At 37.2% G+C, this 26,633-nt stretch overlaps 3 protein-coding genes across 3 annotated transcripts in view; 2 read left to right on the top strand and 1 right to left on the bottom strand.

Moving 5' to 3' along the window:
• Positions 1–149: 149 nt before the first annotated feature.
• Positions 150–13,884, top strand: LOC133531329 (zinc finger and SCAN domain-containing protein 10-like). Its single transcript, XM_061869469.1, has 8 exons — positions 150–289; positions 1,168–1,246; positions 2,264–2,420; positions 4,223–4,497; positions 5,454–5,667; positions 7,621–7,741; positions 7,863–8,004; positions 8,746–13,884. Exons 2-8 carry the CDS (start codon positions 1,185–1,187, stop codon positions 9,437–9,439), a joined length of 1,665 nt encoding a protein of 554 aa, XP_061725453.1. The 5' UTR covers positions 150–289; positions 1,168–1,184; the 3' UTR covers positions 9,440–13,884.
• Positions 13,885–15,597: 1,713 nt separating this feature from the next.
• LOC133531357 (GILT-like protein 1) overlaps positions 15,598–26,633 on the bottom strand; it is a 44,643-nt gene continuing 33,607 nt past the window's right edge. The window contains exons 3-7 of the mRNA XM_061869518.1: positions 26,440–26,571; positions 25,371–25,439; positions 18,668–18,772; positions 17,921–18,073; positions 15,598–16,424 (exon numbers count right to left, since the gene is read on the bottom strand). Coding sequence (XP_061725502.1) covers positions 16,332–16,424; positions 17,921–18,073; positions 18,668–18,772; positions 25,371–25,439; positions 26,440–26,571 — 552 coding nt within the window. The 3' untranslated portion in view covers positions 15,598–16,331. The remainder of the gene's footprint in view (positions 16,425–17,920; positions 18,074–18,667; positions 18,773–25,370; positions 25,440–26,439; positions 26,572–26,633) is intronic.
• Positions 19,114–20,991, top strand: LOC133531335 (uncharacterized). The gene has a single exon (XM_061869481.1). It carries the CDS (start codon positions 19,463–19,465, stop codon positions 20,867–20,869), a length of 1,407 nt encoding a protein of 468 aa, XP_061725465.1. The 5' UTR covers positions 19,114–19,462; the 3' UTR covers positions 20,870–20,991.

The following is a 26,633-nucleotide window of genomic DNA, read 5'->3' as shown; positions in this document are numbered from 1 at the left end:
AGAGACTGACATCGTTTAAGCCACATAATAAAACGCTGTTTTACACAGTTACGCATTTACGGCTGTAAGATATTTTCACCGCCCCCTGAGCAATGGCGGATTAAAAAAATAACAAACCAACCAAGCTGTCAAAGTTGTCGGAGCAAGCGTTTGGAATAAATATTTTTATTTTGCTGAAATATCGAGTGAAATAAGCATTTAGCGTACTTGTGACGTTAAATAAATATACAATTTAATAATATAATGTTATTCATTCGTGAATAGTTGTTATAGTCATTAGTATTCTTCGGTATGTATGATTTTTTATGAGCGTTTTCGACCTTTGTTTTGACGAATTTCGCGCGTAAATCCGGTGTTAAATACTGTATAATGCTATATTTAGTTATTTTATTCATTTCTCTAGTCATTCAGGTCAATAATTTAATCTTTGTCAAAACTAATTAATGCGACTTATTCGGTAAATCGCATCGAATCTTTCGATTTTGGTTTAGCGGTTTGTTGTTGCAATTTGAACCTTATGTTGTTACTTTTTAAGGTCGAAATGTGATGCGCCAGTGTTCGATTCTGTTGCGATCCTGGCAGTTTAGAATACGGACGCAAGACAAGTTATTGCCTTTGCCGCGTTCACTGCGTCAATTAAAAATGTATTTTTTTTAAAGCCTATGGCGGGATGTTTTGTTTATACCATGATTTTAGTTCTTTTATTAGCTAGCAAATTATTTTGATTATTTTCCAAGTTTTATTTACCATAACATTTATGAGTTGGTGCATAATACAATGTAAATCTTTGAATCAAATTTAAAAAAAAAACCTGTTTTTTTTCATACAACTTAGATCAAATTAGCCATCATTCTTCAAAAAATTTAAAATGGAATATCATTTAATTAAAAATGTTTTAACTTACCCAAAGAAATACACAAATTGATAACCTCTCTTTCAGAATTTAGGTGTAGGTGTTGAAATAAGCAAAAACAAATAATTATTTAGGGTGCATAAGTGAAACTCAAAGAATTTGAAGATGCACCGGATATTCGGTTATTATGTAAAAAAATCTTGGTTTTCCCAGTAAATTGCAATGAAATGAAATGAAATTTTAAACATATAAAAAAAATCTTTATTTCAGGAAACCAGTGGCCTATAGATAATGATGTTATAAATTGTTTGCAGATGTATTAGCCGTGAACATGGGCAAATCATGCTGTATAGAGGGCTGTGATGTCTCCAGTCCAGATGTAGAGTATTTCAAGTAAGTCTCCCTTTCCAATGAAAGATATACTATCTTCTACCTGTGACCTTGTGTGTAGTGGGCATGACCAAAATTTGTTGTGGGCAAGGTACATTTAGAGAGGCCTGCTTAGGCCCAAGAAATAATGATTTTTTTTTATGTTGCATCTAAGTTATACGTGTTTGGGGCGTGGGGCTCCTCAAGCCGTAGGCGGTCGCCCAAGCCTAGCGCCTCCTTTGCTTGTCTGAGTAGAGTGATGATGATTGATAGAACATATGCCATGTCCTTCCCTGAGCCTCAATGAGGGACAGAGTTACTATTATTTATAATGTTAGTAGGGATTCTGAAAGCCATTTTTGTCACTAGAAAAAGTATGCTTGTTTGCCACCGTAGTATAAAAAAAAAAGTCGGCAAATAAAAAAAAATTCTTGTGCTATCCCTGTCATTGACACAAACATTTGATTATTGTTCTAATATATAAAGTTTAATATATTTATAAAGTTTTATGTACTCTGTATTCAATTTTATTTGACCCACCTGCACCCAGCCCATCCTGGTTGTTTCTTTTTGCTTCTCATAGTCATTAGTCATATTTATTCATAAACAATTTACATTGTGTTTGAAATTAATTTACATACAAATTTTCTTATCTAATATACAAATTTTTATAAAATAAATTTTCTTAAGACACAAAAAAAAAATCTTATAAAATACTTATAAAACATAACGTAAAATTAAATACAATTTAAGAAATAATAATAAATAAACAGAAGATTCTAATGTCATGACCAATAAATATTGAGATTAAATTTCATTAAGAGGAAAATTTAAATTTAAAACATAATTAAATCAATAATAATAATATTTCATTTATAAACACATATAATTGTTACATTAATCCTACTTTTTACTAAAATATTCCTCGACAGAGTAGTAACATGTTTCCAACAAGAAAGCATTTAACTTATTTTTAAATAGATAACTATTACTACTCGTACTCTGGAGCCGGCTGTTATATATTGTTCTAATTATCCCCAGGTTCCCCCGCAGCAGGTCCTTGCTGGCAGCCTGGATAGAGGCGACCGGGGCGCCGGGGGGCGACGTCTGCTCAGCACACTTCACTGACGCCGATTATAAAAACATGCGCGGCAAACGGCGGCTACTGGGCACTGCGGTTCCCAGCGTGTTTGCTACCGTAAGCTACAATTACCCTCAGGCTCCCCTAAACTACCCAGAAGTCTGGGTTCCAAAGGACAACTATAGTGTCTTGTCTGTTAAACTACTTTTTTTTTTCCCCTCTGGATTTTACTCCCTGCCAAATTGCACAGGGTGAATTGGCCAATGTTGGTGTTGACTTTCACACGAGATGAGAATGTTCGTTAATATTTTGAGCTTGTGGAAGGATGTGGTAGGGAAAACCTAAAAAACAAATAATTGTTATGAACATCACAAACGAACACATGACGTATACAATTGTTAGCAAATAAGCGGGAAGCGGATGACAGAACGTTACACTATTTTTCAAGTTGCTTGATTACAGTGACAGCTGTCATATCAATGCATATTTCCTACGTTTTGCGATTTAAGGCTATTAATTGTATGGGGTCATCGTAGTCCTTGTGCTGCTTGTAAAGTCCAGCTATCTCTTTACAATAAAATCACTGTACACTGTCCTGCACTAACCATACAATTTTAGTCGTATTTAGTTAGTTAGTTGCAAAAACATACACACCACGTCATTGTATAGCATTAAGTTAAATTGAAATTCTCATTTTAAGTGAATAAAGTATATTCTTATGAGAATAAATGTCTTAAACCAAAGTTATGCTGGGCATTTTCCGCAAATCGACAACTATTGTGCCTATTAAGTCGTATTTAAAGCTCCTAATACATTGATACTGGTGAAATAGTCCCACTGGACTGAAGCCATTTTAAAATAATGAATGTATGGAGATGACAATTGTCGCCGTATACAAACTATTTAGTAAATACTATAAAGTATACAACACAGAGATGAATTACAGACGCTAAAATATGCAACAATCGGTTTTCGTTGTTGCTTTTATTAGTAGTAGTAGCAGTGGGGGGAAACTGCAGCGTTCGGACGTTCTCGGTTCCGTTCGGCGCAGCATTGCTCCGAGCAATGATTAGGGTTGGCACAACTTGACGTCCTTTTACATGCACAACCACAGATAAGATAATGACTTGAATTTTGACAACCCTAAATAGCCGAAAGAGATAATGCCATACATTGGAAAGGGACCGCATAATTCGTCCCTGAATCGCTGTCAATCTTCTGCTGTAATTTATTCTGTGGTAGTAGTAAACTCTATAATGTACACATAAGTAAACAATTAGGTAAAGGTAAGTACAGTCGCCATCAGATATATCGGAGCGGCCGATGTGCTCTAAAATATCTGAACATGCAGTGTAACGTCTTGACAATGGAGGCGCTATATATATTTGTGAGCGCCTTGGCCGGTCCGATATATCTGATGGCGTCTGTACAATGGTGAACTTATTTCTTGGGACCTTCATAGGTAATGATAATTTAACATAGTTTAATAAATTATTATTTCCCTTATGGGGAAATAATTTTTATTAGGGTTCCGTATCCAAAGGGTATTACTAAGACTCCGCTGAGGGACCCTATTACTAAGACTCCGCTGTCCGTCCGTCCGTCCGTCTGTCACCAGGCCGTATCTCATGAACCGTGATAGCTAGTCAGTTGAAATTTTCACAGATGATGTATTTCTGTTGCCGCTATAACAACAAATACTAAAAAGTACGGAACCCTCGGTGGCCGACTCGCACTTGTCCGGTTTTTTTTATTTTTCTACTAAAAACTCTATAATAGAAATATGTAGTAATGTATACATAAAGATAGGTCTTATTTCACTTATAGAAAAAATCTCTCTGATTTCCATCAGATGCGGGGTCAAAGAAAGCCACAAATATCACGCGAAAATTTTTAACAATATTTTATTTCTTCCACAGAAACCACCATCCACAGAAAAAGGAAACATCACAGACCCGACAAAAGATACAAACAAAAACGCCAATACGAACTCAAAAATTAAAAAAGCTAAAGATAAAAAAAACACAGAGAAAGCTAAAGCGGATTCTACCACAGATAACATAAATGAAATAACCATAGACAATGATGAATCCACCACTGATACGGCCGAAACTGATGTAACTGAGAATAATGTAGAAAATGGAGAGAGATCGCGAGACACGAGGCAAGGTGAAGAAAATAAGAATGGGGAAAAGTAAGTCATATATTTGTTAAGTCACAACAGAAATAGTGGGACGACACTCCTCCTTTCGGGCATTCTCGGCTCCGTTCGGCTCAGCATTGCTCCGAGCAATTATTAGGGTTGGCACAACTTGACGTCCCTTTGCACGATCACAGATAAGATAATGATTTGAAGTTTGACAACCCTTAATAGCCGAAAGGGATAGTGGCATACATTAGGAAGGATTTTTTTTTGATTCGTCCCTGAATCGCTGTCAAACTTCGGTTTTGTTGGAAGTGGCATTTCTGTATGGTAGCTTTTTAACTCAGAATTTTAGGGTAATTCTATTTAAAACTGTTCGGTACTTACAATTTACGTTTTCTTACCAGAACTTTCTCTCTGAAAGTTCTATGTTACATTAAAAGAAAATTAGATTCCTATATTAAGCCGTTTTTATTTTGTATACACCGTGTTTTTTTATTTCCGTTAATTTCAAGGGTGCAGTCCTGACCTTAAATTAAGTAACTTTCTCAAAGACCGGTATTCTAATTAACTCCATTTCGGAGATAATCAAAATTTTATTTTTATCTGATAGGGATCTTACGAGCGTGTACACTTCTCTTAAGGCCTGTTTACATATTGATTAGTGTTTAGTACGAGTTAATACATTTGATACTAAACAAATACTATCTCGGATGATCGATGTTCCAAATGACATTTTTCCTGTAGAGGTAAAATACCTTAAAAATGTGCCAAACTGGTTTAAAAAGTTTTTGAAGGGGAGGACGTTGGTTCGAACCCCACGCACTTACTATTGAGTTTCTCAAAACTACGTTATTCGGTGTAGGAATAGATCGTGAGCAAACCTAAAAAAGAAACCCAAAAGTAAAAAAAAAAAGCCAAACCTTGTACGTGAAAGACTGCCTCTGTCCAAAATTGGGATATATTTGGCTGCAAGAATAATTAAATAACGTTTAATTTAATTTTAGTATTCAACCCGAAGTAAACGACATCGAAGACATGATAACCAATTACCAGATCAAGCAGCCACCCCTCGCCGACCGGCTTAACCCGGACCCTCTAGAGGACCTTATCCCGGCCATCTTGGAAAACCAGAGCATGCAGGAGTTGCATGCTGCTGAGCAGGTCGACATCGAAGTAGAGATTCAGGAAGAAAAAAGGAATATTGAAAACACACAAGAGGTCAGTTATTATATTCGTATTTTAAATAAATAAATTAATATTATAGGACATTACGAGTATTAGACAAATTGACTAAGTCCCACAGTAAGCTCATAAATGCTTGTGTTGTGGGTACTTAGACAACGATTTATATATATAAATCATGGATGTTTTTTATGTATTTGTATATTATATTATATCAACAACAACAAATATGTGCTCAGGAACAAATATTTGCTCATTTAGGCCATGTTATATTCCTTTTTAACAAAATATCTAGACTTTTCTTCATCATATTTTAACTCCTTATACGGTTCTAACCGGGACTCAATTTCGCAGGTAGTTAAACTATTCATTTTAAATTATATCAGATATTGCTTAAACCGTCTTTAATCAAAAATGACAATTTATTACTCAAGTGTTTTTTTATATTTTTTATTTGTAAAATAGATGTCAGTAGTCTGTCAAAACACAAGTAACAAAGAGGATGCATAATTAAGTAAATCATATATAATGCATATAGCGTCAGCTGTGAACAGTGACAGTGACTTGTGTCTATGATAATATATAATAATAATAATTCAGCCTATATACGTCCCACTGCTGGGCACAGGCCTCCTCTCATGTGCGAGAGGGCTCGGGCTATAGTCCCCACGCTAGCCCGATGCGGATTGGGGACTTCACATGCACCTTTGAATTTCTTCGCAGATGTATTGCAGGTTTCCTCACGATGTTTTCCTTCACCGAAAAGCTTTTCGGTCTATGATAATAGTATAGATAAATAAATATTATAGGACATTATTACACAAATTGACTAAGTCCCACAGTAAGCTCAATAAGGCTTGTGTTGAGGGTACTTAGACAACGATATATATAATATATAAATATTTATAAATACTTAAATACATAGAAAACACCCATGACTCAGGAACAAATATCCATGCTCGTCACACGAATAAATGCCCTTACCAGGATTTGAACCCGGGACCATCAGCTTCGTAGGCAGGGTCACTACCCACTAGGCCAAACCGGTCGTCAAATGTAATATAAATATATAGATTTAAGATAAAATGAATTGCAGTCATAATAACGTGTTTATTACCGATATAACAGCATAAATCATGACATTGTCATCTAATATAATATTTTATTATTACACTTTGACTGACCTCGAAAAAATATTAATAACATAATGGCGACTCCGAACATTCTAGAACCACGGCGAGCATCCAAAAGTCCCAAGCCTATACTTGCCGCAAAACTAATTGGCCACTGAGATCATAATGCTATCTCCTTTACCCTTGTTAAGACCAACCAAGAGTGAAAGAGATGGCATTATGACCTGACCGGCCAGATAGTTTTGCGGATAGTATAGTTATCATTGCACGCATTACGTCATGCATGTGGTGTGACAGGTCTTGTGAGAATTTAATTTTACAATGTGGAACGCGCATGTCTACGCACACGCGTGTGATGTGTCCTAGCTTTTAAGGTCTTGGCTGAATAGACACCAAGTTTTCCCAGGGAAGTCCGGACAGTTTAACCCTTTACGGATTAGATTTAAAATAAGTTTCTAGCTAAATTTCATTTTTGGTACAAGCTTTTATCGCTGTCTGGACTTTTCTTTCCGCAGGCAACTAATACTCATCGGGACAATTCTAAAAACCCCGAACACAATTAGGTTGCGTTGTTTTATCACAGAGTTTCTATGGCCACATCCTGTCTCCATGATCAGACCAGCTTGATGGTACTATCATATTGCATTGTCACCCGACTTACATGTTTGAAAATTTTCAGCTTCATCGGAAACCGGGAATGGGACAAATTAAACTTGCAAGATTTGACCCATACAAACATACATAGTTACATTGCAAGTTAAATAAAAGCTTGTAAAAATCTACAATTTAAGTTTTGGCAACAAGACAAACCTTACAATATAGTTTTGCTCTACGTAAATCATAATTGTGGTCTTAGGTGAGCCCGAGCAAGTTGGACGTGGACCAGCTGGCAAACCACTTCGCCAACAAGTTGGACAATCAGTTGGCGCAGATAATGTCCACCGCGCCCGTTTTCATAGAAGTCGCCGTGGATCAAAGTGAGCCATTATTTTCTCTAGATAGTATCAGAATAAACTAGTAAAAATTTTTTTTAGAAAGTTAAAAATTTGGAGTTATATCTATACGATCGTACCATCTATGGTTTTTTTGCATTTTCAGACGACACGCGAGCCGAGAGCCCCCAAGACTGCCTGATGTTACTAGAGAGCGTCCAATGTGATATAGATCCTTCGAGCCTTATGTTACCTGAACACGGCCCTGACACGGATAGCGATATGGAAATCATCGAGTCCGATAACAAGTACGTACTATTTCAAGCCTTATCTTATTGATATTTTAAGCCTTATAATATAGACCCCTCGAGCCTTATGTTACCTGAACACGGTCCTGACACGGAGAGCGATATGGAAATTGTCGAGTCCGATAACAAGTACGTACCATTTCAAGCCTTATGTTATTGACATTTTAAGCCTTATAATATAGATCCCACGAGCCTTATGTTACCTGAACACGGCCCTGACACGGATAGCGATATGGAAATCATCGAGTCCGATAACAAGTACGTACTATTTTAAGCCTTATCTTATTGATATTTTAAGCCTTATAATATAGATCCTTCGAGCCTTATGTTACCTGAACACGGTCCTGACACGGAGAGCGATATGGAAATTGTCGAGTCCGATAACAAGTACGTACCATTTCAAGCCTTATGTTATTGACATTTTAAGCCTTATAATATAGATCCCACGAGCCTTATGTTACCTGAACACGGCCCTGACACGGATAGCGATATGGAAATCATCGAGTCCGATAACAAGTGCGTACCATTTCAAGGCTTATGATATTGAAACTTTAAGCCTTATAATATAGATCCTTCGAGCCTTATGTTACCTGAACACGGTCCTGATACAGATAGCGATACCGTTTAGTACCAAAAAGTAAAGTTGGTACCATTTGTCCATTTCAAGCCTTATGATATTCTAAGGCGTCGCACGTTTGTTTCTAAGCGTGATAGTAATTCTAAAACTAATTCTCTCCACAGAATAACCGAAGATCCCAACCCAATTTCTCTTCTCACATCAAGCGACGAAGACGAAGTCATCATAGAAGAACCTCACATCGACACAGTAGAGGTCTCGGACGAGACAGACGAAGACGACAGACCTCTACTGAGGCTTATTAAAGAGAAACCAAAGCAGAAAAAGCCGGAGAAAAAGAAGAAAAAAGGAAATTTTGAATACTTTGGATTGAACGAACAATCCAATCTGTACTACTGCGTCCAATGTGACTTCAGAACGGACAACGAAGCTGAGTTCCTACAACATAACATAGATCTCGCTCATATGAATTCAACAACCATTCAAGTATGTTCAACATGTAACTATACAACTGCGAGCAAAGCACAATTCTCTAGACACAAACGGAAACACAAGGATGAAAGAAACTTCAAGTGCCATCTATGTAACTATAAAGCGAGACATAACATGAGTCTGATCTACCATCTCCGCTGCCACGATCCGGTTGAGAAGAAACAAGATAAATTTACATGTGATAAGTGCGGTTTTAGTTCTAATGTGAAAAGTGAAGCGTTGAATCATTTGAAGAATAAAAGCTGTGGGGGTAGTAAGTATTCGTGTGAGCAGTGTAGTTATAGTACGAAGAGACGGAGTGATTTGAGAAGGCATCGGCTGAGGAGGCATTCCGTTGATGATAGTGATGAGGATTTTACTATTTAAAGCCGATACTAAAACTTTTAATTAATATGGCTGACTACCTATTAACCTTTTGAACGCCACGCCTATCGTACGCGGCGCGTAATCGTGAACCTTGTCGGTACGCATGAAGGTTGATATTGGGCTGTAGCCGCGCACGTCATATGACGTCTTTGGCGGTCAAAAGGTTAAATACCAGAGCACACCAGCTGCGTCTGCAAGCGGTGTGCCGTCTCTCATAAGGATCTGTATATTACAACGCGCACGTGCACGTCTACGCACACGCACCCGGTGTGCACAGGCCTTAAAGCAGAGATAGGTAAATAATAAAGACTGTTAATCTCTATACAAAGTTATCCTAACCATAATCATTGTAGATGAGTGCAGTGGGATATAATTATTGAGTGAAAATTATAATTTTAACGCCATATATTTTAATTTCAACAAAACAACTAACTAATGTCAAAGAGAATTTGAAATAGAGGTGGATTGTTAAAGAAACTTTACTGTCATTGCGACACATGATTAAAACTTGTAGAACGTCATTTGACTTTGATCCTCATTCTTTCACTGATATATGTTAAATTTGTTAAATAAAGCGCCATCTAATAGATCAAAGGCCAAATGTATGGCGGCATTGTTTCGAGCGATTAGCCGATGCCCGGTAAGATGGCGCCACTTTTTGATATTTAACAAATTTAAAACATATCAGTGAAAGAATAAGGATCAATGTCAAATGGTGTTCTAAAAGTTTTAATCATATGTCGAAAGATGGCAGTAAATTTAAATTGGCTACAAAATTTTCTTTGACAGTCCACCTCTATTTCAAATTCTCTTTGGAGACACGTAATTAAGTATCAAAATTCTTTTCGTTACCTTTTTCCTGACTACTATTACATATCATGTATATGTACATAATTATATGATTTATATGTATTAGTCTGTCTTTTATACATCATATAGTAGTATTTACTATTTATATATTTTTAATATTATTTGACTTCACGTTTAATTTTTTCCTTATAATTTTTTCCTGCGCCAACATACACAAATGTCTCTGTTTGACCCAATGGTTGACTGGTAGAGACTTTTGGCATTAAGTTGGCCATTTGTACATTTTTCTTTATGTGTGCAATAAAGTTTAAATAAATAAATAAATATCACCCTAAAACGCACTTTTATATGGAGATTATCAGCCCTTATGATGCGATTGTCATTCATATACAAAAAACATAGAAAACTTAACTAATAGTCAAATATAAATTAACTTTGAGGTTACTATATTGGTTGGAACAATACAATAAATCGATTTTCCAATAAAAAGTTGTGACTATTAAAATGATAATAAATGTATTATGTGTGATTCTCTTTTATGAAATTATTTTGTGAATCTTTTGTACAACTGGAATATTGTTGATTTTGTTTTCGATATTTTTGTTTTAATGAATTTATGTTAATAATAGAATTTAACCCTACCACGGCCATAGCCGTGTAGAAATGTACAAAAGGTACATAATCAAATAAAATCTCAGGTATAACTTTCCCATTTTGCTAGCAATTTTTATTTTTTATTCTAGTTTTTTTACAGTACACAAAAATTTGTAAGACTTTATTATTGCAATTATGTAACATACAGCGCAGCCCTGTTAGGCCTCGCCTCCGGCTTCGGGCTTCAATTGACACTCGTTCGTAAATTCCTGTTTACCGCCCTTAATACACAATGTACTATTTGAAACTCATGTCTTTGTGATACCGCCATAATGGTTTGGTCAGTTACGATTATTGTTGTTCGTATACGGTAAAATCTTAATATGTAATTGTAATGGTTATTTACAGTACATATGGTGCTACTTTATCGCACTAGTGCGAAAATTAGCATATTACGTTACTGTGTCGAACATTTAAAGACCCATATGTACTGTAAAACGTTGTACGATACATGTGCGAATAGGTAATTCGCAACTCGTGTCGATTTAAAACACTCCCTTCGGTCGTGTTTTAATTTATCGCCACTCTTTTCGAATTTCTTATTTTTCGCACATGTATCGTAATGTACTATAGGAAATTCGCAACGAGTGGTGATAAATTAAAACATGATCGGAGTTAGATGTTGTTCGGGAAATCATTGAAAACAATAACAATCAATAACACTAACAATAACAACACACAACAACCCCAACACAACAACAACAAAACAACAACACAACAACAACAACACAACAACAAAAATAACAATAACCACGCAATAATGGACAATAGTCGCGCGTTTATGTCTTTTGTACACATTTTTGTCTACTGAGATACTTACCAATTTGACCCTTTGTACGTCTTTGTTTGTACTAAGAAGGGAAGACTTTGCAATAATTAAAAAACGGCTTAACCGATCATGATCGCTATAGTTTAAATTGAAAATGTTTACTAAGCTTTACTTTCACGATTTTTTTCATATTTTTTGGGCCCATTGTTCAAAAATTGGGGGGGAGGGGGGCCGCCTATTTTTTTCTTTGGAATCGATTATTTCCGAAGATATTAACATTATGAAAAAATGGTTGTTGAAGACCCATGTTCATTTTGAAAGACGTATCCAAAGATATCTCACACGATAGAGTTGAAGCGAAAAAAAAATCATCCCCGCTTTACGTTGCTCTCACTTCGTTCGTTTCTTAAACCCACACTCGTGTATTTTAATGCCTTTTATTACGTAGCAGTCACATAAACTACTATAATTTATTTCCTAAGTTATACATCTGGTAATGTTGGTATGGTCGTGAGAGGGTATTCACATTTGGTTTTCAGTTTTTCTAAGAATGTTTTCAAGTTATACAATAGATAGATAGCATGTTTCAAACAGGAAATTTTCCAAAACTGTATTGAGTTGACAGATGTCAACTCAATACAGTTTTGGAAAATTTGGCACTTTAAGGTTATAAATTATATGTAGATGTCACTAAACACACTGTTTTTTGAAAAATACATAATTTTTCTATTTTATTTTCTACATTTTTTGTAATAGACATGAAGTATATATGCCAAACATCTTACCATTGGGCATGAATTATGTTAAGATATAAAATAAAATGGATTTAACCTTTTCAACGCTTTCTCCCTCGCATCAAAATGTGGCATACACGCCAATATGTCAACTATTGAGAATCGAATTTAAACCTTATCTGTCAACAGTAAAATTGCTTTGACAGCGTCTGCCATGACCTCTTTAGTGGTCGTTGGCGTGGTAGGCACGACAGCACACGACCACTTTTGTGGCTCTTGGCGTTCAAAAGGTTAAATCATAAAAATATTATCGGAAAATCTCTAACTATATCCTTTTAACCTCTTAGAATTTTTCAACCAGCGTGTTAGTGTCGCCGCCTGTACGAAGCTACACGAAACTTTGTCTTACCAAAAAAAGTTGAAATAGGTGGATTTTCAAAGTAAACTTTGTAGCCACAGTAAATTTACTGCCATCTTTCGATACGATTAAAACTTTTAGAACGCCATTTGAATTTCAATCTTATCCTTTCACTGATATGTGTTTAATTTGTTAAATATCAAAAAGTGGCGCCATCTTACCGGGCATTACCCAAAAGTTGTAGCGCCTTTGGCCTTTGATCTATTAGATGGCGCCACTTTTTGATATTTAACAAATTCAACACATATAAGTGAAAGGATAAGGATCAAACGATAAAAGTTTTAATCTTGTGTCGAAAGATGGCAGTAAGTTTACTGTACTTACAAATTTTTCTTTGTCAATCCACCTCTATTTCAAATTATCTTTGGTCTTATTTATCACACTGCGGCGAAATGAGCTGGATATTGTATGTCTTATACAATGTATTAATTATCAGACTACAGCGGTTAAAATACCTGTACATAATTACAGTCAAGAATAAGATAAGTGTAAAATACTAAGGTTCTGTTTCACAATGTCCAAGTAATTGGATAGCTAGACAAATAATTTAACTGCCAGATATAACTACCTTAAGTGGTAAAGGCTACCAGTTAACCCTTTTCCAGGCCGCACCAATCTACAAGGTTTTCCCAAAAAATCCAAATATATTTAAATTAATCCAGCTTTGATGATTCATGTGAAGACAAGTAACATTTCCTGAAAGTGTAATCTAATTTGAACCTTAAATCGGAATGTTAAAGTTGAAATTCTAATGGCGCGTATGTGGTCGATAAATCGATAGAAAGGGGTTAAGCTTATTTGCAGATTGTGAAACGCCAACGATGACTTATTCGTCAGATAAGTGGCAAGTAGTTTATTCAGGATTTTACTTGGACATTGTGAATTAAAATGGTCCGTAGTGAAATCAGTCAGAACATTTAAAATGAGAATGTGAAATGAGTTCTAAAGTCATGATTCCTGAATTAGTATTAAGTTGTTGTAAATATAGGTAAGGTTTTGTGAAATACCGTAATATTAAGCGATACGTGCGTTGTTTGTAAATATAGTTTATTTGATTCCAGTGTCGTTTCATTGAAGACGCTTATTTTTAACTAAAACCGGTTTCACTATTAGTTATTGCTTCTGGGCTATAACCGCGAAAATCGATGTTCAGCAATTGCAGGCATTTTTCTCTGTCACTCTAAGTACGTCTTAATGAGAGTAAAAGAGAAAGATCCCCGCAATTTGCGAAAATCGACAACCATTGTGCCTATTTTGCGTGAAACGAGGTAGCGCTACTCTAACCACCCCAGCTCCTCCACGAAGCCTAGCAAAGTTTTCAGGTTGCTATCTGTCTCCTAGTGTGCACGTAGTCCCTAGGTATTTGCTCCTGTATACTTCTACCTGTTTGCAGTCTAGGAGAATGTCATAAATATTATTATTATAGGACATTATTACACAAATTGACTAAGCCCCACAGTAAGCTCAATAAGGCTTGTGTCGAGGGTACTTAGACAACGATATATATAATATATAAATATTTATAAATACTTAAATACATAAAAAACACCCATGACTCAGGAACAAATATCCATGCTCATCACACGAATAAATGCCCTTACCAGGATTTGAACCCGGGACCATCAGCTTCGTAGGCAGGGTCACTACCCACTAGGCCAAACCGGTCGTCAAATGTGTTTTGTTGTTTCCTCTTCTTCCATGCACGCTCTGCACATGGGGCTGTTTTACCCATATTGTGTAGGTGTTTATTTAGTGTCTTGTATCCTGTAATCTTACTATTTTACATAGTTGGTGTCTAGGTGTTTTCAGTAGTATTTTGGTGAAGTTTTACTATTAACTGTCTTTCAAATTAAATTACCACTAGGCCAGATCGCCTAGTGGGTAGTGACCCTGCCTATGAAGCCGATGGTCCCGGGTTCAAATCCTGGTAAGGGCATTTATTCGTGTGATGAGCATGGATATTTGTTCCTGAGTCATGGGTGTTTTCTATGTATTTAAGTATTTACAAATATTTATATATTATATATAGCGTTGTCTAAGTACCCTCAACACAAGCCTTATTGAGCTTACTGTGGGAGTTAGTCAAATTGTGTAATAATGTCCTATAATATTTATTTATTACTATTATTAAAATTAGAAAACTTATACAGATGTTTTTAGTCACCTGCAATAATTTACAGGCTGAATATATACGTCATATTGAGCAACTTTTACTATGGGAACAATACCGAAATCGCGAAATAATTGACTCTGCCATACAAAATACCAACATCAGACCCGCTAAAATTTAAAACAGACAATTTTTTTCGCGTGCCATACAAAATACCAACATCAGACCCGCCAAAATTTAAAACAGACAATTTTTTTCGCGTGCCATACAAAATACCAACATCAGACCCGCTAAAATTTAAAACAGACAATTTTTTTCGCGTGCCATACAAAATACCAACATCAGACCCGCTAAAATTTAAAACAGACAATTTTTTTCGCGTGCCATACAAAATACCAATATCAGACCCGCCAAAATTTAACACAGACAATTTTTTTCGCGTGCCATACAAAATACCAACATTAGACCCGCCAAAATTTAAAACAGACAAATTTTTTCGCGTGCCATACAAAATACCAACATCAGACCCGCTAAAATTTAAAACAGACAATTTTTTTCGCGTGTCATACAAAATACCAACATCAGACCCGCTAAAATTTGAAACAGACAATTTTTTTTCGCGATTTCGAGGCTGGTCCTAGTTGGAGTCGACAACAAGGCAAAACCAAACAAAACATTTATTTATTCTTATTCATATTTTATTTTTACACATAAATTTTACAAAAGTAATCTTACAATCTAGACTTATTTTAAAACAACTGGAAGCTATGATTTTATAAATTAATACACTGTACTTCAGTCATCAACACTAAAATATTCAAAGATAAGTAACTTTTTATAAAAAAAAAAATGGTTTACACTGTGATAGAAATTTAAAAAGCTAAGAAGGTATTATTTGATAGTTTCTATTTACCTGGTGCAAAGGTTGTCTATCGCCGTTCAATGTGGCAATGCGACTAGTGGATACTTTTTGACTATTAAGCTAGTCTTAAGTTATAATTGTTTTGTTATTTTTTGTTATGTTTTTTTTGTATTGACATGAATATATTTTAAAGTAAACAGTGAAATAAATTGCTATCTAGAAATAACATTAGGTATGTTTGTAGATGTACAAAATTTAGGTACTTAAGTATATGTAAGTATAAATAAAAACATGTGGTATTATGTGCACTGATGAATTAGTCATAGAGTCAGACCAAGCTAAGTTGGCAGCGATTTTGATAGGCCAGCCTGTACAAGTGTTAATTAAACGTCATTATTTCATAAAAGTGTGAAGTTTAAAATAACACTTGCAATGTCTGGTCTGGCAAAATCGCTGCCAACCTTGGTCTGACTTTATGCACTTCTTTAAATTCTCTATGTATGTATGAAGTTTGTATGAATGTATGTATGAAACGTTAGCAGGCGGAGGGTTTGGTGCCGGTGGCCACGCGGCAGATCACGGACTTCAGGTTGGTGAAAGCCGCATCTTGGTTCTCTTGGCTGAATTTCTGTAAATATAAAAGTGCTGTGTGAAAGTACATAGTAAGAACATTACGATACCATTAGAGAATGCCTTAAGGCATTAAGTCCACCATTTGAACTTATTTTTAATGTGCAATAAAGTTTAAAATAAAATAGATAAATAAATAGATACCAGTGCGAAAAATAGTAAATTCGATAGTGGCGAAGTGTTTGGGCTCAATAGATTTGCCCTGACGAGTACCATCGATCCAGATGAAGTCCAGGCTCTCATGATGGAGTCAGGAGTTGGTCACCAGAATTCCTAATCACCGAACCCGATTCCCTAATTCCGAATCCGATGTCCTGGTCACCGGAACTCGTAATCTATTCATCATAACTCCATCGTGTTTGGGCTCAATAGATTTACCCCGACAAGCACCATCAATCTAGATGAAGTCCAGGGTCTCATGAGGGAGTCAGGAGTTGGTCACCAGAACTCCTAATCTACTCATTATAATTCCATCGTGTATGGGCTCAATACATTCCATGACTGGAGCAAAAAACCACAGTTTTAATTGGTTAATTATATTGAAACCAATTCCAGTAGCTTTCATTAAATACATAGAAAACATAAAGGACGAATTGGACATTTTTTATTTAGATATTGTACAGGTGTCGCTGAAATATCAAAAACATTCCAAATTTTCTCTTAAATGTTCCATGACTGGTGCCGTTAACATAGGTACATATGACGTTTTAAAAGTTATTTACAGCACATATGGTGCTACTTTACCACACTAATACTTTATTAGCACATTATGTAACTATGTCAAAAATTTAACTCTAACTGTCCCCCTGCTTGTCCCTTACCTCGTTAACCACGATGGTAGGCACGAACGCCAGAGGGCGCTGTACGCCATCATTTTTGTCCCCATAACTCGACTCTAGTCCCTCTAATTGTCCTGAAGGCTGTCCCTTACTTCTAGCACGAATGGCAGACGGCGCTGTACTTCATCAGTTTTGCCCCATAACTCGCCAGCATTTGTCCCCCTAGTCCTCCTAAGTGTCGCGAAGGTTATCGAAGGTTATCCCTTACCTCGTTAACCACGATCAACAGTTTTTTGTCTCTGTTACCAGCGAGTAGGTTGTCTCTATGTCTAACTGGACCTTAGTCTCCCTGTCGCTCTTACTATCCCCCTGTTTGTCCCTTACCTCGTTAACCACGATGGTAGGCATGAACGCCAGAGGGCGCTGTACGCCATCATTTTTGCCCCCATAACTGGACTCTATAGTCCCTCTAATTGTCCCGAAGGCTGTCCCTTCTAGCACGAATGGCAGACGGCGCTGTACTTCATCAGTTTTGTCCCCATAACTCGCCAGCATTTGTCCCCCTAGTCCCCCTAAGTGTCGCGAAGGTTATCCCTTACCTCGTTAACCACGATCAACAGTTTTTTGTCTCTGTTACCAGCGAGTAGGTTGTCTCTATGTCTAACTGGGCCTTAGTCTCCCTGTCGCTCTTACTATCCCCCTGTTTGTCCCTTACCTCGTTAACCACGATGGTAGGCACGAACGCCAGAGGGCGCTGTACGCCATCAGTCTTGTCTCCGTAACCAGCGAGCAGGTTGTCTCCTTGGGTGCCGCTCGCACACTGCTTAAGCTTGGTTGACTCTGATATCTTGCTGATTTTCTCTAGGCACTGCAACAAGGAGTAGGTTGATTAGAGCCAAGGGCGTTGCCTGAGGGAGGGGAGGCAGTTCATATGGCCGATGGCTAAGGAAAGGGGGAGGGGCATACATATAGTTAGAAATTTTGTTTTTTAGGAGAGTGGGGGGCAGCTGCCCCCTCTGTCCCCCCTTGGCGACGCCCATGATTAGAGCCCGGTCGATTTAACAATGGTCTGCGTTTGGCAGCAGGTACGAGTAAATACGATAGAAGGCGTACCTACATAAAAAATGACGATTAATTCAAAATAAAATAAACCTAACGCTGTAAAGTCAGTGCGGAGTAGAAACTGGAGACTGACTCCGACTGACCGAGCGTTAGCGAAGTCTCCGTTTTAGCTTGCGCAAAAATGCATTCGTATGTCCGGATACGTCGCAATTCTCAACCGATTCTCGTGAAATTTTTGCAGTTTCGATGATTAAATCGATTTTTTTGTCGATTCAGTTTTTTAATTATTTTCAAAATGGAGGATTCATACATTTATTCAGTTTTAAGTTATGCTCGCGAGGTCTACAGCTCACAGAGCCAGTAGTGTATTGATTTTTTAAACTGAAAATGTCGATCTTACCGTGTCGAGCGACTTGTCAGGGCTGGCCTGTCCCATAAGGCAGATGACCAGGTCCATCTTCTCCGTATCAGCGAGGACTCTGTCCTTCAGGATGCAAGCTTGGACCTGAAAAACAGAACGAAAAATCTTGTATATATATAGTTTATAAACAATAAATAAATAAATATTAAAATAAAAGGTTGTCTGGAAGAGATCGCTCTTTAGCGAGAAGACCGCCTGTTGTCTGCCTCTACGTTTAATCAATTGTTTATTTTCTTGTATCTTTTTACTGAGGTGTGCCAATAAAGACTAGGTATTCCCGGAACACCCGGCGTTAAGACTACCCGTTCGAGTTGCTGAGCGATTAAAAATCAATTTAAAATGTAATAAACAAGGTTTTAGCGACAAATGTGTGAATAAACTCTAAAGTGAACATTTCTGTACTTAATTATCAAAAATGTTGATCTCAGAACAGTGATAATATAGAGATATCGGATATATAAATGAAGGATTGTGGTAAAACGGTTTGCTTTTGAGTGCAGTGCCGGTTAAGATAAGAGTCCGTGACGCGAACGCGGATAGTTGTATGAACCGCTGCGGCGCTTACGACTTTTATAACGACATCCGCGAAAGCCGTCCTCTTAGTGTCCTAGTGCAGAAATGAACAGTAGCTGAACAGTTTTAACGTCGAATATTCTGTGCTAATATCCACTGACGAACTTTATCACCTACCAACATTCTTGTGTTTGAAACTTCTTTGTTCGGATTTTTTTTTTTTGGTTTTGGTTATATTAAAGTTAAAATTAATATTCGAAGATGATTTGTCAAGCGTGCTATGACCCAATTGATGGCCTAGAGGAATTAATATGTGTAACTTGTAAAAGGCCCTATCACTATAAATGTTTTAACATAACTACAGCTGCTTTCATGGCAAGAAACTACGCAATACGGCACGATTTTCGTTGTTTATTGTGTACAAACATAACATCTCGCCGTAAAAATGATAACACACCTGCGCGAGGCCAACTTAGTTCTACATTACAAGACCAAGACCATACAAATATGTCACTGGATAATGTATCAATAAATGATGAGACAAACCTGAACCTCGGCGACACCATTGGCTCCCCGCAACAAATACAAAATTCTCAGCCCATCACACTAGACCAAATCAGTTCCCTGCTTAAAAACAATAATACTTTTATTTTAACCGACTTCAAAAAGATGCTGCACACAGAGATTACTGCAGCGATTGAAGGACTTAAAACCGAATTTACAAATAAACATACTCAATTAACGTCCCAACAAGAAAGTATGATGCAGCAAATAAATGAAGCCAACAGTAAAATAGACTCACTACAAAGGGAAAACCAACAAATTAAAACACAATTAGCTCAAGTTCAGATGCGATCTAACCCAGTAGAAAATCCTGAAATCATCAAGAACCAAAAAAAGTTCATAGTCTACGGCTTGGACGAGTACTATGGGGAAAAGGAATCTGATTTATATCCCCGATTAAATAACATGTTCTGCGACATTTTAAATGTAAATATTAATAGCTATATCGAAAGTGCACAGCGTATAGGTAAAAAAGGAAATCGCCGCCCGCTGCTTATCGAACTGATAAGCAAGCGCATGAAAGCGTACATACTGGAAAACTCCCGCGCGTTCAGGAACACGGGATATGCTGTCTCAGATGTCCTGGATAACGAAGCCTTAATCATAAGACGAGACCTAAGAGATCAGCTCCGGAGAGCCCGCGAAAGCGGAAAGCACGCAGTAATACGAAACAACCGCCTTTTTATCAATGGAATCGAATGCCAACCCACACAAGGAATAAAATCCCATCCTGTGGCCCCTGGCCCGAGTAATATAGCACCAGCCATCCCCACAGCGCGCATAAGTCACAATAGTATAGCAAATAGCCCAGCAGCCAGAACAAGCGAGTCATCACGCCTAGACAGACAAGAGGACCTACCATCATCTACAGCAAATCAAACTATACATACTAGGGGCAATCCCGTGGAAATTACGGAGCAGATTAGAAACCTGGGAGAAGAGGAGAAAACGCCATGCCCATACGTCTCGCAGCCCACAGCACATGAGCAGACTAGCACACCCAGTCGAAGCCTCTTTACGCATAATGCCTCAAACTCGAATGACCAGCGTATTCGCAGTAACCTAGCCGACACACGCGCAACAAATACTACCTTTCGTACCTAACTTGCCTATTTTATTCCAAAATATGCAAAGTCTATGGAACAAAACCCACCTTATGCAAGATTATACGGAAAAAAATAATAATTTACACGTGATTTGTATTTCCGAGTCATGGCTAAACAAGGAAAAAAAAGATTTAATACATATAACTAATTTTACTACAAGTTCATTCTTTTGTCGGGAACACCGCGAAGGTGGCGGTGTACTTATTTTAACAAAAAACACTTTAGAATCTAAAGATCGACCCGACATCACATCTCTATCAATAGAACTAATTTTTGAAGTATGTGCTATAGAAATACCAAAGTCAAACCTATTAATTATAAACATATACTACCCAAATAGAAAGAGGGAAATCGAAACATTTTATGTATGTCTAACTAAACTCCTTAAATTAATTTCCTTAAAAGATAGTTGCAAAAATATTGTAATCGGAGGTGATTTTAACATTAATTTCCTATCAGATAATTACGAAAAGACTAGATTATCTAACCACATGCTCGCACATAACTTTCATCAACAAATCAGGCTGCCCACACGAGTCACTCATACGTCATCCTCCTGCATCGATTTAGTATTTATTAACTTTAAACCAATCAATTTAAAAATAAATATAGTGGAACCTGGCTTCTCCGACCATAGGGGCGTTTTGGTAACAGTGCCATTTTGTGTGCCAAAATTACAAAACTGGTTAGTTTGCAAAAGAATCTATAGCAAATATAATATATCTTCATTTAAAAACGAGCTCGAAAAAATAAACTGGAATGATTTAATTTCTATGAATAACAGTTCAAATGATAACTATAATCTATTTGAAAATGCACTAAAAACAGCCCTTAATAAATGTATTCCAAAGAAAACTATAAAAATTCAGCCGAAAAAATCTCACCTAACACCGGGTTTAAAAATATCTTGTCAAAATAAAAGGCTCCTAAGGCTACTAGTATTACAGTCTAAAGATAAAACATTACGAAACCATTACAGAAATTATTGTAAAATATTAAAAAAAGCAGTCCACGCATTAAAAAAACTTAATAACAAACTTAAATTCAAAAACTCACACAATAAAACCAAAAGTATGTGGCAAATAATAAACACGGAGACAAATAAAAATCCACCAAAAAATAAAAATAATACTCAAATTAAAATATCTGATAACAAGGTAGAAACAGACCCAATTACAGTTGCGAATATTTTTAACAATTTCTTCTCCTCTATCGGAAATTCGCATCCGACATTTAAAACCGAAGCATCATCAAAAAATACGACCGAAAACTCATTCTTTCTTCGTCACGTTGAACCAGATGAAATCCTTAAAACAATAAAAAACCTTAAAAATAAGTCATCTTGCGGCATTGATGAGATCCCACCAACTTTAATTAAAAGCTGTTCAGAAATTTTAGCTATCCCATACACTAAACTCATAAACCAATCATTTTCTGAAGGCTCTTTCCCAGATGCACTAAAAATTTCGCTAATTAAACCGGTATATAAAAAAGGAGATACTACAGACATAAATAACTACCGCCCAATTGCTCTACTACCGACAGCAGCAAAAATATACGAAACTGTAATGATAAAACGTCTACTCCTTCTATGAAAAGTACAAAATTTTAAATGACAACCAAAATGGCTTTAGAAAAAACCGGTCAACAACCCTTGCAATCTACAGATATGTCCAGCAAATTACAAATGTAATAAACGATAGAAAATATGCGGTCGGCCTCTTGCTTGATATGAGTAAAGCATACGATAGAGTCAATCACAAGATCCTCTTAGACAAACTTTATAATACGGGAATTAGAGGCACTGCCTTTGAATGGTTCAAGTCATATTTCACAAACCGCGTCCAGCATGTAGACATCGAAAACGTAGACTTCGTGACGGGACAAATCCAAAAAGTCAGATCTGCAAGACTTCCTGTAACCGGCTCTATCCCCCAAGGCAGTGTCTTGGGATGTATCTTATTTCTTGTTTACATAAACGACCTTCCCGACATACTAGAAGACCATTGTACACTTTTTGCAGATGATGTTTCGGTATTGTTCCCATGGGACGATGTGTTTGGTGACGTTGAAAATAAGTTAAACTCCACCTTGAATAAAATCGTAAATTGGCTACAAAATAATAATCTAGAACTTAATCTCAAAAAAACAAAACTTATTCAATTTAAACCCTACCAAAAATCCCCCCTGCCTTTAAATTTCAGCTACCAAAATACATGTATAGAACACGTCAGCTCGGCTACCCTTCTAGGACTGGAACTAGATACTAACATGTCTTGGAAACCGCACATCCAAAAACTTGCAAAAAAACTATCCTCTTTTATATACGCCCTCCATCACTTGAAACGCGTTACGGATTTTAAGACGGCTCTCACAGCATATTACGCATACGCCTACTCTAGATTATCTTACGGCCTAGTGCTGTGGGGAAATAGCAGTGATGTAGACAAAATTTTCATACTACAAAAAACATGCATTAGGATACTAGTTAATATTGACCAACTAGACTCCTGCCGCCCCTATTTCATTAAGCACCAAATACTCACCCTGACCTCTATGTATATATTCGAGTCGAGCAAGTTTGTCAGGAAATACATCGATTTATATACGCCTTTAATTAATAATAGGAGAAACAATCGAAACTTAAATAAACTAAGATTGCCACTTTCCACATTAAAGCTTGTTACGTCCGGCCCTCATTACATGACCATAAAAATTTATAATCACCTTCCGAATTCCCTGAAAGACCTAAATAAACCTAAGTTGTTTAATGATAAATTAAAAATATTTCTGGCAAGTAAATGTTTCTACAACTTAAATGAATTTTTTAGTGAAGAATATGATTAGGAAAATACAAATAAATGATTAAAATGTACCTAGTTTAAGCTAAGTAGATTTAAGTTATCTAAATTTAAGGCTTAAATTGCTATGCCCTTGCAGGGCGTCACATGTATACCTCCTAAAATGTACCACCTTTAACAATTTATGTAATGTGACATGCAATAAATATTCATTCATTCATTCATTCATTATTCTATCTATATTTGGGGACAATTTTACACAGATTGACCCCAAACTAAGCAAATCTTGTACTATGGTGGGTCTTCTAGGCGACGATTGCATACGTATATAGATAAATATACATAGAAAACACCCATGACTCAGGAACAAAATATCCGTGTTCATCACACAAATAAATGCCCTTACTGGGATTCGAACCCGGGACCATCGGCTTCATCGGCAGGGACCCACTAGTCAGATCGGTCTGGCCAGGGCGTCTGTTAGTTTGGCCAGGGACTGTCTCATGTCAAACATAGACAGAGAGAATCATACTGTGTTTGTGTTACGTTAGTACTAGCACACAAAAGAAAGGGATGAGTATAGTTTTCCTTGTTCTTACTGACTGAAAAGTTGTGTTTGCCAGACTATTACGTTTTTGACGACCGGTTTGGCCTAGTGGGTAGTGACCCTGCCTATGATGCTGGTGTCCCGTGGGTTCAAATCCTGGTAAGGGCATTTATTCGTGTGATGAGCATGGATATTTTTTCCTGAGTCATGGGTGTTTTCTATGTATTTAAGTATTTATAAACATTTATGTATTATATATATCGTTGTCTAAGTACCCTCAACACAAGCCTTATTGAGCTTACTGTGGGACTTATATAGTCATTTTGTGTAATAATGTCCTATAATATTTATTATTTATTTATTTATTTACGTACGCTTGTACGCACAAATACCTATTTGTCATAGGTGATAGCGTCTCTTTGTTATGACGAGAGTTATAAAGGTGAAATTAAGCGTAAAGTTACAGCGAGTTATAGGGTATTTGACTGTATTTAAAATACATTATTTCAGACCATGTTCGTGCATGGTCATACAGCACCACAACAAATTCACAACATTAATAGAAAAACGTAAACAGCATTTATTTTTAGACACTATTTCTATTTTATAATTCGTATAGAACTATAAAGAGTAGGTAACTTGACAGTGACGTCATTTGCTAGTGTTCTATATAAATTCCATAGTAGCAAATCGTTTTGACAGTTCGAAAAAAGATACTGATTTGACTGGTAGTCAAATACACTTTTGTTGGGGCGACACTTAGAACTGTAGTTAACATTAGTAAAGATGGCGGCGATTTCTATTAATGGGATCCGATAACACGGACCCCGACCTTGGTCCGGTCCGAGGCCTGGCTATAACCCCGAAAATCGAAGTTCGTCAATTGCGGGCATTTCACTCTGTCACTCTAATTACGTCTTATTGAGTGTAAAAGAGAAAGATCCCCGCAATTTGCGAATTTCGGTTTTCGCGGTAGGCCCCCTGTTCCATGCTGTGTACGGTGGTCCGTCGTATGTCCTTTAAAGACGCAGCAATAAGTGAGAGCGAGAAAGAGATAACTTGACCGGACTGCGTCCTTGGTCCATTGTTTTTATAGATGCAGCTAATTAGACGGATTTCACCACATTGATATTAACCATATCATATCTTACCTTGTTTCCATAGCACTCATCAGGGCCGTGGTGGCAGTTGAACTGCCATTTGCCGTTCACCTTATCGTGCTGAAACAAAAACAAAATTTAATTTCAAAGTATGTAGGCAAACTATGTGTGCGCCTGTGAGGTACAGAACATTCGCAATGCACGATTAAAAAACTATTAATTTAAAAAATTAAAAAACTCCCTACGGATTATGCCTAAAAAATCCAATTTATGACAAAAATTAGCTTTCGTAGAACAGCGATATTCTACGCGATACACGATGTATATGTAAATGCTCAGGGGTATTATACTCACGGTGCTCTTGCCATAAGGCACGAGTTTGACTTTGACGGAGCCCTTGAAGTCCCGCCACACGGGGGCCAGCTGCTCTGTGATGAACCTTTTGCTGTCAGGGCACATTCGTAGTACAGCGCTGTTCTACGCAGTACACGATGTATATGTGAATGCTGTAGGACTATACGATACTTACTATGCCTTTGCCATAGAGCACGAGTTTCACTTTAACGGAGCCCTTGAAGTCCTGCCATACTGCGGCCAGCTGGTCTGTGATGAACCTTTTGCTGTCGGGACACAAGCTGTCGGGGCACATTCGTAGTACAGCGCTATTCTACGCGGCACGTCACGGTGTATAGGTATGTAAATGCTGTAGGACTATACGATACTTACTGTGCTCTTGCCGTAGGGCACGAGTTTCACTTTAACGGAGCCTTTGAAGTCCCGCCACACGGGGGCCAGCTGGTCTGTGATGAACCTTTTGCTGTCGGGACACAAGCTGTCGGGGCACATTCGTAGTACAGCGCTATTCTACGCGGCACGTCACGGTGTATAGGTATGTAAATGCTGTAGGACTATACGAGACTTACTGTGCTCTTGCCGTAGGGCACGAGTTTCACTTTAACGGAGCCCTTGAAGTCCTGCCATACTGCGGCCAGCTGGTCTGTGATGAACCTTTTGCTGTCGGGACACAAGCTGTCGGGGCACATTCGTAGTACAGCGCTATTCTACGCGACACGTCACGGTGTATAGGTATGTAAATGCTGTAGGACTATACGATACTTACTGTGCTCTTGCCGTAGGGCACGAGTTTCACTTTAACGGAGCCTTTGAAGTCCCGCCACACGGGGGCCAGCTGGTCTGTGATGAACCTTTTGCTGTCGGGGCACAAGCTTTCGTAGTATAGCGCTATTTTCACCTGAAACAAATGAGAGTATGGATTAGGTAAGTATAGTCATAGAGGAATAAGTAAGCATATAG

Source organism: Cydia pomonella, chromosome 25 (genome assembly GCF_033807575.1).
Source record: "Cydia pomonella isolate Wapato2018A chromosome 25, ilCydPomo1, whole genome shotgun sequence".
Classification (NCBI taxonomy): Eukaryota; Metazoa; Arthropoda; class Insecta; order Lepidoptera; family Tortricidae; genus Cydia; species Cydia pomonella.
The sequence above is the reverse complement of the archived record's forward strand: the minus strand, read 5'-3'. Positions and strand labels throughout refer to the sequence as shown.

Coding starts and splice junctions, on each gene's coding strand:
- LOC133531335 (XM_061869481.1), top strand. CDS start 19,463: ATGATTTGTCAAGCGTGCTATGACCCAATTGATGGCCTAGAGGAATTA.
- LOC133531329 (XM_061869469.1), top strand. CDS start 1,185: ATGGGCAAATCATGCTGTATAGAGGGCTGTGATGTCTCCAGTCCAGAT. Junction 4,498..5,453: donor GAAAATAAGAATGGGGAAAA/GTAAGTCATATA, acceptor ATTTAATTTTAG/TATTCAACCCGAAGTAAACG. Junction 5,668..7,620: donor ATATTGAAAACACACAAGAG/GTCAGTTATTAT, acceptor TTGTGGTCTTAG/GTGAGCCCGAGCAAGTTGGA.